Source organism: Corapipo altera, unplaced genomic scaffold (assembly GCF_003945725.1).
Source record: "Corapipo altera isolate COAL_440 unplaced genomic scaffold, ASM394572v1 73, whole genome shotgun sequence".
Lineage (NCBI taxonomy): Eukaryota > Metazoa > Chordata > Aves > Passeriformes > Pipridae > Corapipo > Corapipo altera.
Genome location: NW_020884957.1, coordinates 330,802 through 345,377, shown reverse-complemented (window position 1 = coordinate 345,377; position 14,576 = coordinate 330,802). Strand labels below are relative to the sequence as shown.

Sequence of the window (14,576 nt, the reverse complement as noted above, 5' to 3'; positions counted from 1 at the left end):
GTTTTCTAGAGTGTGATTCTAAGAAGGAAAGTAACTTCAAATACTTGTTCTGAACTGTTTGGAATAAAAGCTAATCTTGCCTCCGACAGATGCAGAGCAAGCTGAGGGAGACTGTCTTGCCATTTGGCTATCTAAAGTTATGGAGTATGAATACTGCTCTCACCCAAGTTATCCAATGAGAGTGAAAGGATATGAATTCCAGGGACACATTTTGTAAAGCATACATGCTACAGATAAGGAAAGCAAGAGTAGAGGTTGGGGTTTTTTTGAATTATTTTTCTTTAGATGGGAGGAAAAACATTTCCACCTTTACATCCTTTCAGTAGATCATAAGTACTGTAACTTTATTTATAGAACTTTATTGTAAGACTACTGGTCTCAGCAGACAGAATGAACATTCCAGAATGAACTTTTCCAAAACAAAGTTCTTGCCTTTCCCAATCAGTACGTGTAGAATATCCACTAAACTGAATCCGTAATGTCAATACTACTACAACAGCAATAGTAAACAAGAAAGGTGAAGGCAGCTTGTCAAGTCCTTCCATCCTTCTGCTTTATACAAATAAGCCTTAAAGAACCAGTAAACTACATACACAATTAAGACAAATCAGTCCAGCCCAATATTGATTTTCCTTTGATCTGACACACCAAGATTGCTGAAGTATCCTTCAGCAGCTGCTTTGACCCTACTCTTTTTCTCCTCAAAAGCAAGATGAAGTAGCAGAGTTACAAGATTCAGTCTCTGTACATTCCAAGGTTATTCTTCCAGTGCACTGTAATAGTTGTTCAAATTCTTCAGGCATATTTAAATCATCTAAGCTTAGTCAGAGCCTAGTCTAGACAGTTTTGTAAATATGATCACTTGTTCTCCCATACTTACAAACAGTTTGCTCTTGTAAATGTATTTGCTCCTTCCACTTGAGTCCTTTACTTCTTTACTGAAAACCAAGGACATCTCAAAAAGGAAAAGGTGCCTCTCTCTTCCCTTTCGAATGAGAGTTTTTGGGTCCCACACTTGGAAGGATTCTTGAAGGATGAGCTCTCCCTGAGATTCTATATTTTCATCAAAACCTAGAAACAGAGGGAGAGTAATGGTTCAGCATGAAAAGTTAGTAATACAAAGAAATTAAAAAGCACAGCTCCTGTTTATTTAGCGATATCATTTTTCCCCCCAATACAACATGCAGAAGGATGGGATTCCAAGGAAGCAATACTAAAAACAAGACTGATTTCAACACTGCAATATACTAGATGTAACTCTGTAGCTCAAGTCTACTTCTAAATTTAGAGATCCAACTGCTAAGTTAATCAACTCTTCTGGCAGTATTTTACCAACAAACGACATCTTCTAGTAACCTCTTGCATGATTAAAATGATTTCTTTTATAAGTTTTCTGACACTGTAGGACACACAGAGCACATCAGGTTCTTCTTGCAATGGCAAGCTCCCAAATGCCACTTTTTCTGGAGGTACACCTTCCCTACCATGTACACAACAAGCATGCACACACGTTCAAGTTGGTGATGAAAACACATGGTAGCTTGGAGCTGTTGGCAAGCGATCAGTCTGCCATTGGTCACTCCAGAATTGATCCACAATAAAGAAATTAGCACCTCGATCACTTATCTTGAGCCATAATGAAAAAAAGATGAAGACTGAGAATACCAAGAGTTTTACTTCCACTGTAGTGGTACCATGTTCTCTCAGTTTAATACACAGCTTTAGAGTTGCAGTATAACAAAAACTGGTCTACCATATGCTTCCGAATGGTACTAAACTGTATTTTAAATAAATACAGCTTTTCAGTTCTCACTGGTCTCAATACGGTAATAGTATGGAGAGAATCAGAGGCAAGTTCTATCCGGACATTCATTCAAAATCCTCCAGAGATATAAAGAGGAAATGTGCTCACTCTCTATATTTCTGGGATGACTCAACAATACATGCATGATTTGTTATAAAACCAACTTCTGTAAAAGATTAGGATATTCTCCAGAGTTGTACTCCCAGTGTTAAAAGATTACTATCAAAGCTGGTCAGCATTTGCACTAAAACCATCTCCTGAACAAAGCATTTGGAACCAATCCTGTAAACTGACCAACAACCCTATTGTTTAAAATCAAGGAACAGAGGTGATTTTGAGACACACATGATCAAGGATCACATGTCGAACCAAGATGGGTTTTATTGTAACTAGCACAATACTGGACATTTCATGACAAGCTGCATTTTACTACTAGAACACAGAGAGGAAGAAAAGGAATATTGACTAAAAGCACTTATAAGCTTTATACAGCAACTGCAGGGTAAGGTGTCCTTGCTTGAATCTCAAAAAAATTAAATGCCAAAGAAAATGACTTTTATTACTAACTGTATGATGGCACCATCATACATGATAATATGCCTATTACAAAACACATTTTGGCAGAAAGTTGTTCTAAGCACATAGAAGCAATTACATCCAACCTCCACTGTCTGCCATGAACATGATTTTGCTGGCTAAGGCTTGGGCTAACTTGGCTTATGCTGACATTTTACTGCCAGAAGATACATTGCATTTCAGCCAGAAGTCTGTTATGAAACAGGCAGCAAACATGTGAAAAAGACAAACTTCTTGGAGACAATTAGTTGATACATAAATCATCTCTAATACACTTACATGCCTCTTACAAAGATACCAAGCATACTGATTGGAAAATGTATCCAAAGCTATCATATCTGACCAGCCCCTTATTGCATTTTGGGTAAGTAGTGGAATACTTTGTTAGCTTACTATTTTTCAAATCTGCACAGCTATAGATCAGGATGAAAGAACACCTAAAAAATTAACAAAGCTGTCTGTAACAATTAATTTCCTAAATAAGCTTGCATTTTATATACCTCCAAAAAATAGGTATGAAAAATACAAACCCAGAGATAAGAGTATATTCATGTTCTTAAACGAAGTTAATCTGCAGCATACAATGAAATTGGAAAGGTAGCTTGACTCCTACCTTCCAGCATGCTGAGGTGCATGGCATCATTGGCTCGCTTTGGCACACTAAGCATCACCTCCAGGCCATCCTTAATCTCACCTTTACCTTCTTCACAGCACGTGAGCAGCTCCTGCAAAAGACAAGCAGACAAGAGGACTCTATCATGCATTTCTCCACTAATACAACAGACAACCAAACAGTACTTCTAACAAGTACTTCTAACAGTTCTTCAAGCAGCAGCCCAAGCTTTCAGTTAACCACTTCTAATTTAAACAGGATTATCTGCTTAATCAGAAATCTTCAGAAGTTACATTAGGGAACATTTTTTATTCTGATAAGCACAGACACAGTTATCAGATGCTGTGCTACATCAAGGCCCGAAACAACACAGTTGCCAAGTCATGAAGATGGTAGTAAGCAGGAGAGCACAAAAGGACCCCTCCCACCTCCCATGTCAGTCATTGCTCCACTGCATCAAAGACCTGGCTCTGTACTACTGCTGATAAGAGGATTTACATTGTTTTATTCAAAGTATTCCATAAATGACTCTATTCTGTATTCACACAGTTAAAAGCAACCTACAGACAAATCTTTTTAATACAAACAAGCATTAACTAATGGACAGAAGTTAGAGAATGGAACATGCTGAAGTGTTGTAGTGGAATTTAAGGCATACAGTTCTCTGCCCATTCAACATCTCACAGATTTAACATAACAGCGCCTGAGCTGATATTCAAATTTCCTCACAGCCTTTAAGCATTTGAACAGTATCAAGATAATATGTAGCTTATGTAACCAAAAGGGCATATTCTGTTCCTTCTATTATTCAAACAGCCCACTTAATTTATCCCCTTAGGTTAAATTCCTTTTTCCTTTTTAAAGGGAAAGCCATGTGATTCCTACTCTTATCATCATTACATCATTTTTATTTAACTGCCAATACCACTATCACAGCAAAACACTACATGATCACACTTAAATTTTGCATGACAACTGCTCAGAACAGTGCGAGTAATTAAATATCCCTCAGAGGCACAGAAGATGAGCAGCTTCAATACTACTGGGAAAAACAAGCAGAACTTCCAGAAATATAAAATGTTTCAGCTATCATTCAAGTTTTGGGCTCTCAATCCTCCATGTTTTATGTCTCTCTTCTTACAGGTTAAAAAAAAAATAGAAAAAAGAAAAAAAAGGAAAGAAAACCCAGAGACCACCAAATAAATCCATTTTACTATGCAGCAAAGCCATCTGACTCCGCAAACAGTGGTGAAAGTGATCTATCCCATCACTTCAATAATGTAGCAGGCTAAGGCATACTTATCTTTAAAAAAAAAAAATTGTTGGAATTAATACCTCAAAAATTCCAAAACAGCACACAGCCTAGACTATTTCTGTAAGTTATAACTTGATTGAGTTGCAACTCTTTGCAAGAGAACAGTCAAAAGTGACAGACTTGTTTCCACCCAACCTGACCTGAAACAGCCTCTAACGTTTTTCAGAAATTTCAAAGGCAATCATGCGTGGCTGTTTTCAAGTAAAAAGGGGAGACACAGATCAGTTAAGAGTGCTTTTTTAGGCAGCTGTAACAAAACAAGCAATGTCACCTAACAGAGACCAAGTACAGTTCAAGAACGCTCCTGCTCAGTTGAGAAGACATCTGTCCACTGAAAGTTTTAACTACAGGTTTCAAAAAGTTTTGTTTATTTTAGCAGCTACTATTTACTTGACATTTCCAGTCAACATTACAAACAACAACTGTTTGCGCAACAACTCTACAGGTACTCAGTGTGTGTATATAAATACTTCTATATATACGTATATTTATATATCTTATATTTTATATTATAGTTTTATATATGAATATATTAAATTATATCTATTTTACAGTACTTACTACCATCAGCATAGCTAATGTATTTCCAAAATTTGTTGTAGAAACCACTATAAAAATGCATCTGTACAGCCATAAATTACTTTTTTACTCTGGAAATGCAAATTATATTTTCCTAAGTAAACATTAGGAGAAAGGTATATTTTTGATTTACAGAAATCTGGACAAAAATGTTGCTTGTTTATGCCTTCTTTCATTTTCAGTGGTCTACTAAGAAATATTGCAGCAACATTTGAGGCTGCCCAGGATGCTGTAGTCTCAGAGTACACAGTAGTACAGCCCTTCTGCTTCAGCAAGAGCTTTGCCTTCTTAAGAACAGCAGAATCAGATTAAGAACTTTCAATTAACACTGACCTTTAAAAGAAGCTGGTATTTTGTTATCCTTTGGACAGGTTTGATAAGGTAAGAGGAGATAGAGTTGGCCAGTCCATGTCGTTGTTGTATCTCCTACATTAAAAAAAAAACAATATTTGAGGACTGTAAGCACCAACACTCAGATACAGACTGCTTTGAGGGCTAAGCAATAATATACATTAAGTTCAAATTCTATTTTAACAAAAAAAAACCAAAACAAAACCAGCAGAACCAGATATTCCAGACACAGTGAATAGTAACGCTGTACATCTGTCTGCTCATTTCATACAAACAGAAGATTATCACCTCCAAGAGCAACTGTGAAACATTTCATTAGGGATATAAAACACGTGGCAACACCTTTTTTAAACACATTAAAATCTGTACTACTTTTGTTACTCGCAAAAGAGAAAAAACCCTAAATTTCAGTGTTCCAGGGAAGAGTCAGGATTTTGAGAGAAAGACTGAGGTGGAGGTTTCTCAGCATCCCCTGGTAGTTTAACTGCCGACAGCCAAAGATGGCCTCGTCCCCCACAAGGGGGAGCACGGAGAAATAGCTTCTGACTAAAGAAAAGAGGCTAGGCAAGCACTCGAAAACAGCCACTTACAAGCCAAAAAAAGAATGACCTCCACGAAGCTAAAGGAGGCAAACAGATTTAAACGAGTTAGATGGGATGATTACAGATTTCAGATTTCAAGTACTGATCAGGGCTGAACTTCACTGATAGGGTCTGCCATTTATTACAGTATTGGATGTATTTTAACCAGGCAATTTCAAACAGGAAGTTATGCTCTGCAGCTACGTGCTTTCTAACTACGATTATAATATCAGAAATTCCCAGAATAGGATACACATAATATTTTCACATGGACCAGTGTGACATCAGTGGAAATTCTTGAACTTATCTGAATTAGGTTTTCACACTTCTAATATAATTTAGGTGGATTAGGCGATTGGAGAGCTCTGGATATACTAGTAAAACAGAGGGATCAAAGGAGGTGGTGGCAAGAATTTATTTCTAATACTTTTATCGAGCCCTTTTTTATTTTTTAAAAATGGTATTTACTAAATTTTTGTTTGATTTTTTTTTGGTCATAAGTGCCTGATTTACTTTACAATGTTTAAAACTCCCATCTCCTCAGTGATAAGACTTTTTAAATTAACCCCAAGAACTTCAGGGACTTTTTTCTTGTTTGGTTGATTTTTTTATTATGTCCTTCCCTCTAGTTCTACAAACAATTCTAAAAAAACTGTGGTTTCACTACACAGCTAGTGGCTCAGCACAGTGGGGAAAAAAACAAAACCAGAAAGAGAGCACTTTAATCGAATTATCTGTAAATACACATTCAACCAAAATTTACCTAGTGCGGCCAAAATTCGTCCCTAAAACCTGTAGGGTTTTACATTTTTGTCCTTTTTTATGAAGAGTATTACATGTGTAGACCAAGGAACCTTGGGATTGAATAGGCAATGAGGTTGGTTTAGCTGTTCTGAATAACAGCAGTCAACTGAATTAACCACTACATGTAATTACAATTTAAAGTACTCAAAAAATTTAACAAAAAATTCTATCTTGATATCATACAATGGCTCATCATAAGCATATCAAAATGCTAAGATTTGCAGAATGTCCTTGTGTGAGCTGAAGATTCATGCCTCGGTTGTTGTTGCCAGAACCTGCTTGCAGTTCTGAACTGCTCTGATACGTGACAGCAACTCTTCACATCTGATTTGACAGCTTTGTAACACCAACTGAGCAATGGGAGATAACCATGAGAGATACAGGATTGATTTTCTTAAGCTGACAGCTTAATAAATTGCAGCCTTAGTAACAGGAAACTTGCATTTTCTCAAGAAATTAGGCACTCAGCATAACTACAAATACGTGAGTCAAACTGCCAAGACATACTTTTAAGATGGACACAAGGTACTTACATCAAAGTATGCTCCTGCATGTTCTAATATCAGCTGAGTAGAATCTGGCTTGTTTTTACAGTAAGTAACATACATCTGGAATTTGTCTGCCTGCAGAACAAAGCACAAATTTACACAGGTTATCACAGAGCATCCTTTACACAATTATAAGAGAGCTTATCTTCTCTATCAAGAAATTGAGCTATACAGATTTATTTTCCCATTCAAACTGGTAGCATAAGAATATATATCAGGCAAGTAAGATTGAAAACAAGAGCAATGTATGCAAAAGTAGGTTATTAATAGCTAAGACAAACCAAACCTGCACATGGGTTTAGGCAACTTGCATACATTTCAAGAGCAGCTAAGCATGGCTATCTGACAGGAGTGCCCTATTTTTTTTTTCTCAGTTAAAGACACACATGTTTTTACTCAAATTTGAAGGAAGAGGTACTGTCACAAATTTTACAAATTAAAAAGGGATCTGAAAGTAAGAATCCATCCCTTCATGCCTCCTATCTCCCTTTTTACTTTTGAAAATAAGTCTGACTTATTACCCAAGTAACGAAACAATGTCCAACATCTTCTGGTAGCTGTTCATATTTTTCCAGTTCCTTGAGAAATATACTGTGGATAGAAAAGAAACAAATAGTACAAAGCACATGAAACATATTCATTACAGCATCTGATATGGATCTATTGTCTGTTAATAAAGGCAATTAGAAAACTTGCTGTAATTCATGCCAAAAGCATGACTTAAAGAAATACAGATAACTGGAATGGATAGAAATGTGTAATAAAAGTACTAGTATAAAATATAATTCAATAAAAATTCTCATGTGAACATCAGAAATTGAACCAGCACACATGCAGTTAACACATACGTGTGCACAAAAATTTAGTAATTTCTTTTGTTTTCTACCAGGAAGGTTTTCTACTGTTTCCAGTTTCAAGAAAAGTTTAGCCTCCACCTCAATTAAAAAAAAAACCACTAAAAAAAAAGTGAGTTGTTTCTTGGATGCTCAAGTTCTCAAGTTAACACAAAGCATACAAAGAACTATAAAATCAGGGTCTGGAATATGCTAAGTATGCTTTATTACTTTAAAAACCATAACCTAATACAAACACCAATCAATTAACAAAGAAGGAAAATTCAGAACAAGATTTCTGTACACAGATTTCCCTAGGAACCATTGCATTCAGAAGAAATGTAGTGGACAAGCCTCCGTCATGCTCCATACCCAAGTAAATGTATTTATGCCAGGGCATCTCCACAGAAGCTAAGAAGAGTCAAGAAAAAGTGGCAAGTCCTACTTATTCTGACTAACAGCAGCACGTGGAAATCAAGAATGAGTGTTCTGATGTTTGCGCTATGTTTGTATTGTATTGAGTGCTGTGGTTTTTATCTCTTTAGAACAATTAAAAAACCTACAAGAAAATTTTCATGTATCCAAATAATTTCTTAAAAGTTTAAAGATACCTGAAACTGAAAAATACAGCTTCTCACAGTATACTTACCTGGCTGCAAAAAGCAACAACTGAAATAATTTACCAACGCAAGAGGAAAACCTTCAGATTTTTTTAATGGAAAAGCATCCATTCTTCATATACACAATATTTTCATTAGGAAATCCCTCAGGTCATCATTTGGATTTAGAAGTAATATGGAAATGGAAGATAAGTCACTCACTTATTGTGGAACTCATAAATTTCCTGCATGTTTCCAAAGATAATGTGTTCTTTGTTTACAATACCAGGTGGGATCTCCTCGACTCCACTTGTCATTTCCCATAGATATGTCTGCCCAGAACAAAAAAGATGTGTGAAAAGTGATGATAAACTCCCAACAGGAGCAGCCAGGTATCTGTAAGCATGCATTCCTGGAGAGAAACTAGGGAAACATCACACAGCATCATCATCTTCAATTGTGACAGTGCCTGTTGTGTCAAATATACCTTGTGATTTTGACAGTGAAATCCAAGTTCTAAAACTGACAATTTAACATAGTCCCTGAGACTTCATCATTTAAAATGCATAGTGTTCTTGACAACCTCTAATGCTTCAGGATATTCCTTATCAAGGTCATGTCTGCAGTCTAGAAGTTCATGCTTTGTGCAACAACTACCAATGAACATTAGTTGCTTCAGCGTAACAATTACTGGGCACTTTTCCATGGAATCTCTCTGAATGTCTATTCAAAAAGTCAGCTAGTAGCAGAACATGTGATACAGATAATAAGAGAATTAGCACAAGCTCTTCTCTATTGCTAGCAAAGCAAATAAAGTAAATCCCTCCTTTTCCCCTCCTCTCTAAAACAACCCCCCCCACACACAATCATGAACTGGGAAAGGAACAAATGCTTAAACTCAGTACTGACAAAAGCAAAACATACAGGATCAGTTCTGAAATGGCTGTTATCAGATGTAATTCTAGGTTTCTTCTTAATAGCAGTAAAGATACTTAATTTGGTTCTATGACTCTAAACCAATCATGTTCGGCTGTTAAAACCAGAAAGAAAAAGAAAGCAATGGATTGAATCCTGTCTTCAAAGATAAGTGAAAAAACCCCAAACTTACATCCATGCATTCCCGGAGGTCTCTTACGTAAGCCTTTTCTGTCTGAATTAGCTCAGCCATAATGAACCTTAGGTGACAACAGAAAGAATAATCAAATCTCAGCCTGTTAGATCACTATGAATACATAATAACCATGAATACATCTTTCTCCTCATCAGCTTTTGCTTTTTCCACTGCTGCGAGAAAAATTTGAGAACTGAAATGTGAAGAGGGACAACAGATGAAGGAAACATAAGAGGTAACATCCTCCATTACTAACCAGCACAAAAAGAAATGGGGTAGGAGATGGAATTTTTTCTCTAACACTTTTCACTTGCTACAGTTATTTAACTTCTGTCTTCCCTCCTCCCTTTACACATTTATTTCACATTATTTTTAAAAGGAAAAAAGCATGTTAAAAGAAGTCTAACATAATTTTGAAAGTTTAAGATTCTGACATGCTAGAACTATCTGTGAGAACAAGCATGTGAATAAATGGCAACAGAAGCTGCTAAGTAATATCACTCTCCTTTTACCATTTATACAATTTCTAAGTGGCCAGACAAGCCATGACAGTTGTTTCATTATCAGGAGTGATTTATGCATTCTCAATTATTAAAAATAAATAAGTTTATTACTCTTTCCTGCGGGCAGACTTTCGTTTTTCTTCGTTAAGCTCATGAGCAGCATCGCGCAGTTTCACCTCTGACCCAGGGACACTGGCTGGGATTATATCCAGCTGCAAGCTTTTGCTCTTTATTAAAGAAAGGAAGAACTGATTAAGGAAGGAGACAGGAGAAAACAGCAGCTAAATCAAATGCAAGTAAAGCTTGTTTGTCTGTCATCACACTCAAATTTCTCTTACCGATTTATTGGAATCGGAGGAAATACCCAGAGCTTTCTCTAAAGAGGTCCTGTATTTCTCCATGCGCAGGGAAAAGTCTCTGTACCTCTTATCCACTGCTGTGACACATTTTTTAATCTCTGTTGCATGAGCATGCCCTTTTTCACAAAAGCCATCAGCCAGCTGTATCAACAACTTCACCCTCTCTTTGGTTTGCTATGAAAACAGGAAAATATAGTACAGTTACCAGCTCTACCTGTCATGCAGGGGGTCATTTTGCTTAACTTGCTACTAAGCGCAACCGGAGAAGTCATTGAAGGAGCTACAGTCCTCCTCTCTCTTCCCAGATACCTTCTACTTAATAAAAATATCACAAGATTAATGTAAGTTTCCTTGGGCTTTATTATTACAGGTCTAGAAGCAGGTTGTTCAATTTTCTTTCAAAAATGTGCTTCATATCTAACCCAGAGATTAAATTCTGCTAGGCAAGCTTTTCAGAGCATGGGTATTCTCCTTGCATCAATACAAAGGTTTTTGGTGCCAAAGAGGGTATTTTGTTTATTACCACTGAAGCACTGGTATTGGACCTGGCTCATAGAATCTGGTCTCAGAAATGTACCTCCTTTAGACACCACTGAAATGTTGGAGATAAGACTTGTTACATGCTTTACTCTTTAATGGATTAAGACTATATTCTTTAGGTCTTTTCAATATTATGCTTTGTTGTCACGCAGTTGTTTGAGAGAAACTAAGAGAACAAGTAGCCACCATCAAATCTGTAACTAAGTGCTTTTCCCAAATAACAAGGTGCTTGAGACTATGCACCTTCTTTCATTTAAATCAGACCATGCACAATGGATGAGTTTATAGATCCACCTCTCTCTCTGACAGCACGTAAGAGTATAGTGCACTGCCAGGCCCCTTGTTAACAGGGAGTTAAGCAAAACAGTCAACAAAAACTTGATTCTTATGTTAGTTGAAAAAAGTCAGCCGTTTGTCCTTTTTTTTTTTTTTAATTCTTTTTCTTTCCTAATGGTCCCTCATTCAAGCATTTCTTTTCACTATGGAATTAGCAAGGTCTAATATATCCTCCCAACAGGTAGCAAAATGTCAAGGGAGTGGCACAAACAACATCCTTTCAAAAGGGGCACCCACGTCATCTGCAGGCTGACAGAGGAAGCAAGGGGGAGCAGTGGTGCTCTGCACGCTGGAATGGATCCAGCAGAACAAAGGCTGGAGCAAAGCCTAGATGGAAGAAAATCCAAATTTGAAAATCAAAAGTGATCTCTGCTCTTTCTGGATTCTCTTTTCTCGCCTCCCACATGTCCCCATGACCAACTCCCTCTCCAAGTGTCTTCTGAAGTCGTCCTTCAGACAAATGAACACTTGTTTGCTTTCTTGGGCTCTATGATTTCTCTATGAAGGTCAGAAAGCCAAGGGGTGGAAACAGGTGACAGTTCGAATAGATGACAAAATGAAACACAGAGACAGACAAGGCTACATAAATTCGGATACTTCAGTCATGCACTGGTTGTCTGTCTTTCACATGTGAAAACTGGTAAGCCTCTCGAGTGACATCTGCATCTCTGTAGAGGCCTTCAGAGATGTAGTATTACATTGTGCTGCCATGACACAAAAAAGTTTACAGGAGAATCACAGAATACTTTAATGAGTTACCTAACAAATAAAGCTTTAATTCTTCTACTATCCTCTAATTAAATCATAGCTGAATAATAATAAGCCATTTTGTATTTTATATGCTAAATAAACATCCAGTAGTCATGAGGATATAAAAGTGGAAATCGAAGGCCCTGCAAGGTTTGTAGGTATTGAAAACATTTTTAAGCTATCTCACTACAATTCTGTCATGAGAAATCAACAGCACATAGGGCTCATGGAGCTCCAGTAACAATAATGATTATCTGCCAGCTATCTTCTGGTTTATTCTATTCCCAGTAGAAACACAGAGAGATTTTTTGAGGGTCAGGGGGAAATTTGGTTGTTTTATTTTGTTTTAAATCTTACATAATTCAATTTGTATTCAACTTGTTTATCAACGACCTGGACAAGGAGATAGAATGCACCCTAAGCAAGTTTGCTGATGATAGGAAACTGGGGGGAGTAGCTGATATATCTGAAAGCTGTGCTGCCATTCAGTGGGACCTTGATAGGCTGGAGAGCTTGGCAGAGAGAAATCTAATGAAGTTCAACAAAGGGAAGTGCAGGGCCCTGCTTCTGTGGAAGAATAACCCTAGGTACCAGTACAGGTTGGGGGCTGACCTACTAGAGAGCAGCTCGGCAGAGAAGGACCTGGGAGTCTTGGTGGATGACAAGTTGACCATGAGCTGGCAGTGTGCCCTTCCAGCCAGGAGGGCCAATGGTATCATAGGGTGCATCAGGAAGTGTGGCCAGCAGGTGAAGAGAGGGGATCCTCTACTTGCCCCTCATGAGGCTGCTTCTGGAGTATTGTGTTCAATTCTGGCCTCCATAGTTCAGGAAAGACAAGGAACAACTGGAGAGGATTCACTGGAGGCCACAAAGATGAGGAGGGGTCTGGAGCATCTCTGTTATGAGGAAAGACTGTGGTAGCTGGGCCTGTTTAGTCTGGAGAAGAGGACTGAGAGGGGATCTCATTAATTAGTGTAAGTATGTCAAGGCAGGTGTCGAGAGGATGATGACAGACTCTCCAGCGATGCCCAGAGACAGCACAAGGAGTAATGGCCATAAACTAAACCACAGGAAGTTCCACCTTAACGTGAGGAAGAACTTCTTCACATTGGGGGTGGTAGAGCACTGGAACAGGCTGCCTAAGGAGGTTGTGGAGTCTCCCTCTCTGGAGACACTCCAAACCCTCCTGGATGCATTCCTGTGTAACCTGTTCTAGGGGTAGCGGGCAGCGGGGGTTTGGACTAGATGAGCTCCAGAAGTTCCTTCCAACCCTAACTATTCTGTGATGCTGTGATATTTTGTTTATTTTACCTTTGCTGTGATCTGAAATTCTTCATGCTCTTTTAACAACTCTTGAGTGTGCTGGATACTGGAACCAGTGGAAGTATGTGTGGATAAATAAAACTCTCCATTGTCATGAATCCATTCCAGAGCCTAAATAAAAAAATAATGAAGGAAAGTAAGAGAAAAGGCAATATATTTTTGCCAGTAGAGACCATCTGTAATTAGTATTTCACAAACACAGATTGGCCACAGGTGAATTTTACTCCATGTCATTTGTGGCAATCATCTACAATATCAAACAGTTCATAACTCTTAAATAATTCACTTAGTCTATGAAGCAATGCTTAAAGAACTAAAAATTACATATGAATCTGAATACTTCAGGGAAGTCCACTACTACAGGATTATAGCAGTCCACTGTTAAAAGGTTCTAACTGACTGTGTTTACAGTTTTGGTAGTATACTCCCCAACTAAGAAAAAAACAAACACTTCTTTGGTGCCACACAGGACAGCTGTACTCAGAAATATGCATTTTCCAATTTGTAAAAATGTACATAAAACCACCAAATGAGTAGGCTAAACTTTCCAAGCACGTAAGATGTGCTACCACTTCACTCTTTCTCTGACATATTCCAGCCTCATGAAGTACGGCCTTGGCTTCTGGAAATTCGACCTACAGCAGATAGGGAACGGTGAGATGTATTGGTTAAACCAATTAATGTACATATAGGTAGAAAAAGACAAGAACTAAGAACTGCAAACTAAAATTGTTTCTCTTCCACATCCTGACACCTTATTTGCTCACTATTATGAAAAATGTTGATCCATGTTATTATCTATGCTCTACCCCCACTAATATCTGCTGCCCTTTTAAGTAAAACTCAGTGGTCACAAGGAATCTGGCTCCCAGAAAAACAACAGTCATCTCAAACTGCTGCATAACAGTTAAAATCAACCTGAAGGCTGTTTGCAGCTCTAAATGCAGGATACCTACAGCAGTACGCAGAGGAACATGAACTCAGAAACTTCTTGTTTCTGACAAAGCCAATATCAGATGTTCAAAGAGCATACAGCTTGCTCAGAATCATC

At 37.7% G+C, this 14,576-nt stretch overlaps 1 protein-coding gene across 2 annotated transcripts in view; it reads right to left on the bottom strand.

Moving 5' to 3' along the window:
- TRIO (trio Rho guanine nucleotide exchange factor) overlaps positions 1–14,576 on the bottom strand; it is a 247,989-nt gene that overhangs the window by 81,775 nt on the left and 151,638 nt on the right. For both annotated transcript variants that reach the window (XM_027663760.1, XM_027663761.1), the window contains exons 21-30: positions 13,514–13,636; positions 10,556–10,750; positions 10,329–10,444; positions 9,712–9,778; positions 8,826–8,935; positions 7,693–7,762; positions 7,157–7,246; positions 5,221–5,313; positions 2,994–3,105; positions 881–1,071 (exon numbers count right to left, since the gene is read on the bottom strand). In XM_027663760.1, coding sequence (XP_027519561.1) covers positions 881–1,071; positions 2,994–3,105; positions 5,221–5,313; positions 7,157–7,246; positions 7,693–7,762; positions 8,826–8,935; positions 9,712–9,778; positions 10,329–10,444; positions 10,556–10,750; positions 13,514–13,636 — 1,167 coding nt within the window. The remainder of the gene's footprint in view (positions 1–880; positions 1,072–2,993; positions 3,106–5,220; positions 5,314–7,156; positions 7,247–7,692; positions 7,763–8,825; positions 8,936–9,711; positions 9,779–10,328; positions 10,445–10,555; positions 10,751–13,513; positions 13,637–14,576) is intronic.